This window comes from Gekko japonicus, unplaced genomic scaffold, assembly GCF_001447785.1.
Source record: "Gekko japonicus isolate JY-2015 unplaced genomic scaffold, Gekko_japonicus_V1.1 scaffold707, whole genome shotgun sequence".
NCBI lineage: Eukaryota > Metazoa > Chordata > Lepidosauria > Squamata > Gekkonidae > Gekko > Gekko japonicus.
In genome coordinates, this window is record NW_015164686.1 from 412,938 (window position 1) to 419,264 (window position 6,327).

Consider the following 6,327-nt stretch of genomic DNA (forward strand, 5'->3'; position numbering starts at 1 on the left):
GAGCCAGCGCTGTCCGAAGACATTTCCATGGTCATGTGGCCGGCATAACTAAACACCGAGGCGCACGGAACGCTTTTACCTTCCCACCGAAGTGGTACCTCTTTATCTACTTGCAATTTCTTGCTTTCGAACTGCTAGGTTGGCAGGAGCTGGAACTAGGGACGGAAGCTCACTCCGTCATGCGGCACACTTGGGTCTCGAACTGCTGAACTACCGACCTACCACAGCCTGCAGTTCAGCGTCTTAACCACTTGAGTCACCATATATATACACATACACATACATACACACACACACTTCATTAAATTTTTAAGGTATATAGGAATAGGGAAGGAAAAGGAAACAAAAGTAATGAGTCTTCCGCATATCAATCTTCTCTGCTTATCATTTCACATTGCAAAAGGATAGACTGTGGAATTTTAAAAGTTCACAAAGGCTTCTTCATATTACATTATTAAGAAGTTCATGTCTTTATATTTCTTTCTTATCCAGTCGCAAAAAGGAGTCCATCGTTTGACGAAATCTTCTTCCATTTGCCCTTTTAGCATCAAAGTCCATTTATTCATTTCTGCACTTTCCACAGTCTTCACTATTAGGTCTTGTTCACAAGGTATTGTTGGAGCACAAAGTAACTTATCAAGTTCCATGGATAAAATCAGGGCTATTTTTGGGCAGGAACGCACAGGAACGGAGTTCCGGCTGGCTCCCAAGCTGGCCACGCCCAGCAGGAACTCATTAGCATAATAGGCCACGCCCAACAGCAGAAACTCATTAGGATTGGCTACATTAGGGGTGTGTGGCCTAACATGCAAAGGAGTCCCTGCTACAAAAAAAGGCCCTGGGTTTTGACAACAAACAAGGTAAACAGAATAAAAAGCAAAAGGTGGGTGTGGCTGGGTGAGCACACTTCTGGTAACATGGGGGTGCGGCCTAATGTGCTAATGAGCTGTGCTGTCAGGGGTGTGGCCTAATATGCTAATGAGTCTGCTGTTGGGTGTGGCCTATTATGCTAATGAGTTCCTGTTGGGCTTTTTCTACAAAAAGAGCCCTGGAATCAAATTGTTTCTTTCAGGTGGGTAGCTGTGTTGCTCTGAAGCAACAGAACACAGCACACGAGAGCTTATGCCCAGAATTAAACTTTTTGGTTTTAAAGGTGCCACTGGACTCAAACTTTGTTCTAGTTCATTCAAGTATGGGTTTCCTTCTTGTTCCTATGCCCTCACAGGCTTTTCAGTGGTTTTATTCAACAAGATCCTACAGTTTTCTGAAAGGAAGAGGTTTTTGTCTGAAAATATAATGGCATTAGGAAGAAAACACTAAACGAGAAATGTAAAATACTATCCTACCTCTTCATATGTAGACACAAAACACAAATGTATATATTACCAGGTTTCCACCACAAGGTGGCAATATTAATTCACATGAGGGGAAACCGCAGGAAGGCTGAACAGACAGAAGACTGTACGCAAAGTAAATTCAAAGGAATCTTATATTAAACATCTCGTATTTCAGATACATTTATAAGATGAATATGTTCATTGCTCAACACTTCACGATTCTGAAATTCACAGTGCAGAAAATCTGGCATCACTAAAAGGAAATTAAAATCTTGGAAATTATGATAAACACCTTAAAAATCCCCCTCTTTTGCTTTCTACTGATAACAAAGTCCCATATATTTGTGGAAGATGACACGGTTTTTCAGGGCTCTTTTTGTAGAAAAAGCCCATCAGGAACTCATTAGCATAATAAGCCACACCCAACAGCAGAATCTCATTAGCATATTAGGCCACACCCCCATTTTACCAGAAGCGTGGTCAAAGATCTGCCCTCACAGAGGAGGGAGAGCTTGTACCTGAATAAACCTTGGTCTAAAAGGTGCCACTGGACTCTTTTGGATTGCTAGCTATTGTGAGAAAGGGAGAAAAGTACCTCTTTCTCTACCTGCTTTATCCCATGCATAGTCTTATAAACCTCAATCATATCACCCCCTCAGCCATCGTTTCTCCAAGCTAAAGAGCCCCAAGTGCTTTAACCTTTCTTCATAGGGAAAGTGTTCCAACCTTTTCATCATTCTAGTTGCCCTTTTCTGCACTTTTCCCAATGCTATAATATCCTTTTTAAGGTGTGGTGACCAGGACTGTATACAGTACTCCAAATGTGGTTGCACCATTGATTTATACAGGGGCATTATGATACTGGCTGATTTGTTTTCAATTTCCTATATTTGATAGGGATTTCTCCACTTTTCATTCCCTCCAAATAAGAAATAAGAGGCACCCACTTGTTCAAAAACTGAGATAACTTAGAACCTGGGACAGATGCAGAGTGACGCTCTTGAGGGACAGGGGTCTAGCAGTCTGCCAGGGAAGTTGGGAATACAGAAAGAGAAATGCCTATTCTGACTGGGCCCTGTCCCAAACTGCAAGCCTACAGTATTTCTCTTCTTTACCTTCTAATCCTTCTTCCTGAATCAACTTTCCAAAAACAAACACTATACAATACCTTTTATTAGGAATAATCACAACAATACAAAACAGCGTGCAGACTTTTGAGTGTTTAAGCCCTCTTCATCAGGCCCTGTGACCATGACATATCACCTCTTCCCTCCCACCTGCTTACCTTCGCTCCTGGCAGTTGGATGGGCGGAGGAAGGAGAAGCCACAAGCCACAGCCGGGCTGGTGAGGGAGTGCAGGGGCCAGCCCTACCCCTTGCCTTGCCTCCCTGCCCCTCTGGGCCAGGCAGGAGGCACCAGGCTGGGACGCACGGGTGCTGGGCAAACAGGAAGAAGTGGCAACGGGACATGCATGACCACATGTGTTGCTCCCAGTGGGATTGCCGCTTTTGGCGAGGGCAGGGAAAGGTGGGGAGGGGCGGGGCAGGCTCAGAAGGCAGCCAGAAGTTCCGATGCATTCCTCTGCCAAAATAGCACTGGTCTTCGAGCCTCCTGCTGGCCCCAGCGCCTTGGCGCGGGTTCGCAGAAACCCACGGGGGTGCTCTTCGGGCCTCCTGAGAGCCCCAGCGCCTCAGCATGAGTCCGCGAAGACCTCTGGGTGTGCTCTTCGGGCCTCCTGGGGGCCCCAGTGCCTCTGTGCGGGTCTGCAGAGGCCTACGGGGGTGCTCTTTGGGCCTCCCAAGGGCCCCAGCGGCTTGGCGTGTGTCCACGGAAGTGTACAGGGATGCTTTTTGGGCTTTCCAAGGGCCCCAGCGCCTCGGCGTGAGTCCGCAGAGACCTGCGGGCATGCTCTTTGGGCCTTCTGAGGGCCCCAGTGGGGGGCGCTCTTCGGGCCTCCCGAGGCCCCCAGCACCTTGACGCTGGTCCGCGGAAGCCTGCAGGGGTGCTCTTCAGGCCTCCCCAGGGCCCCAGCACCTCAGCGCGGGTCCAGGGAGGCCTGCGGGGATGGTCTTCAGGCCTCTCCCAGGCACCAGCTGGGAGCAGGGGGCGGGGCTTTCTACCTGTGCCCGCCCCCTTGGCTCAGAAGGCAGCCGGAACGCCGTTCCAGAGCGTTCCGGCCCAAAAATAGCCCTGGTTTTATTTAATGTGAGTTTGCTGGATAAATACAGAAATATTATTTTTTGAAAGAAAGAGAATGAAAGAAGTGGCAAAACAGAATTGATACTTCTGTGTTGCTAAAAAAAAGTGCTGGATGGTATAAACTAGTAATAATACCATGGAAGTTCATAATTAACCAATTCAGAATATAATTTTCAGCATAACCAATATTCACCTTCATTCCAAAATCAGGATTATGGGCCCAAGAATTTTTCTCTGGCTTGGACTGTCATCCAGACCAAAGATAAAATCTCCTCTGGATTTTGCCTTTCCATTTACCCATTAGCAAACAAGAAGCAGGACCACGGTGTGTATGATGAAAACCAAAAAAGAGGAAGAATAAATGGCGTGCAAAAAAATTAATGTAATTTATACACCAATAAAATGATTAATGTTTGGAATGAGGTTGTGGATTCACTGGTTTCAAGCTAAGTTGAGCTTTACAGAAAAACTTTATAATTTGAATCAATTTACATCAGTCTAAGGTGACTAAGCTTACAATATAACATATTTCATCAATCATATACAAGCAGACACTTATACAGGCACAGGAGAATAACTCCTAAAAAAATCCAGTGGGCCAGTAGCTTGTAATATACTTCTAGAAACTCTCCTGTAACCTTCTTAACTACTACTAGAATTGGATTCAACTAACTTTTCTGCTGATGAATGAGGGAGGAAGGGTCCCATAGGACCCAGAAATGTTATGCTGGGTTCATGGGATCTGCACAGACAACAGCCATGTGAGAGAGGAGCTGTAGTAAAGGAGGGAACTTTGAACGGGTGAAACTGGGTGGGTTAGTGCTGGCAGAGTGATTGTGCAACAGAGCCACACAAACGAATTCAAGTGTGGGAATAACATTCTAGCTCTATCACCAGCTGAGAGTTGTGTTGTGTGGAACTTCTAAGAAGAAGATTATCCTAAGAGTAGCAGTCTGGAGACCAATGTTCCCTCTAAGCTGTGGAGTCCTGTGAGCAAAAATCCTACTTTGTGAGCTACTGGCATTAAAGTTGTGAGCGAGCCATTTGACTACTGCATAAATTAGTTGGCTCTGGAGCCCCATCCTTCCTGAGCGAAGACAGAAATGTCTGAGCCAGAGGCTAAAAACCTGTGAGCTAGCTCACACTAACTCAGCTTAGAGGGGGACACTGCTGGAGACAGACAAGGAATGACGCTTACCAGGAAAGGAAGGCACTCGACTCCACTGTCCCATCTGACCAGCCTTTCCTCTTGCCGCCCCTTGAAGGATGCTTCTTGCAGATGTTGCTTACTCTAACAGAAAGCTGGGTAGATATAGACCCTACTAACCAATGCTCCCACTAAGCTGTGGGGTCCTGTGAGCAAAAATTCTATCTTGTGAGCTGCTGGCATTACAGTTGTGAGTGAGCAATTTGGTTACTGCGGAAGTTAGTTTGCTCTGGAGCACTCCTTCCTGAGCTAAGACAAAAATGTGTGAGCCGGAGGTTAAAAAACTGTGAGCTAGGTCACACTCACTCCGCTTAGAGGGAACACTGCCATTAACTAATCACTCTGAGCCTCTGTGTAGTTTTAAGGTATGTTATTCTCCTCTGTACCTTGATGTTGTAATGAGACCTCCTGAATCCTCCTGTTGAGGTGTGCTGCATTTGTCGGGGGGGGGGGTTTAGATTTTTGTTGTTCAGTCGACAAGTCCTTCGCGACCCCATGGACCAGTTTACGCCAGGCCTTCCGGTCTTCCGCCGTTCTCTGAAGTTGGCTCAATGTCATGTTCGCCGTCCCCGTCTTCTTTGACCTTCAATCTTTCCCAGCATCAGGGTCTTCTCCAGTGAGTGCTCCCTTCTCATTGGGTGGCCAAAGTATTTGAGCTTCAGTTTCATTATTTGGCCTTTCAGGGAACAGTCAGGGTTGATTTCTTTTAGGATTGACTTCTTTTAGATTAGATATCTTTGTACTAATGCTGGATACTGGAATAACCAAAGTGCACTGGAATTGGTAATACAGTATTTTTTTTTTTAAAAAAAAATATTGTCTCCCCTATAATGATGAGAGTTTCGTGCCACTTACCCACTCGAAGCTTGAAGTCATTGAAGGAATGCTTATTTATGACATCCAGTTTTGCTCCAAGGGCGAATGCAAACTCCACCAGAGTTCCAATGTGCATGTACTGCCGTTCCGTCTCCTGAATATACACATTCACACACAGAGAAACACAGAGGCAAAACCAGTAAGGTAACTGAGATTTCAAAATATATTTGCCAAATCTGTTCTCTGAGAAACTCTACATGAATATTGCAACCTACTGCAACCTTGCTGGGGAAAGGGAGACTTAAAATGTAAACAGCACCTTCCAGAAAGCTGTAATCCTAAACCTGCAATTCTGTGCATACTTTTTTAAAAAAGATATTTTTATTTTATTTTTGTCAGAAATACATCATCAACAAAGAATTAAACTTAATATACAGAAGTTTCTTCAGTTATATTTCAGCCTGCACCGACTAATATATATCAACATATTTCCAATAGGAATACATACAAAGAAAAAGGAACTTGGTATAATAGCAAAGATATATCTATATATCTAATAGCCAACTTGCCCCCTCCGTGCGGATACTTAAATCAGTACGGAGGGGGCAGCTGGGGGGCCAGGGGAGGTTTGTGCACACGTGGGCCAGTCCCCACGTGTGCACAAAAATACAAAAAGTTTTAAAAAATTTCGGGGGGATGTTTAAATCCCCCCGAAAGTGCAAGAGCGTCTCCTGCGCATGCGCAGGAGACGCTCTGCAACGCCGCCCC

General features: G+C 45.4%; 1 protein-coding gene across 1 annotated transcript in view; it reads right to left on the reverse strand.

Moving 5' to 3' along the window:
• Positions 1-6,327, reverse strand: part of ADCY2 (adenylate cyclase 2 (brain)) — a 200,078-nt gene that overhangs the window by 4,435 nt on the left and 189,316 nt on the right. Inside the window, exon 22 of the mRNA XM_015409355.1 lies at positions 5,599-5,713. Within this exon, the coding sequence (XP_015264841.1) occupies positions 5,599-5,713 (115 nt within the window). The remainder of the gene's footprint in view (positions 1-5,598; positions 5,714-6,327) is intronic.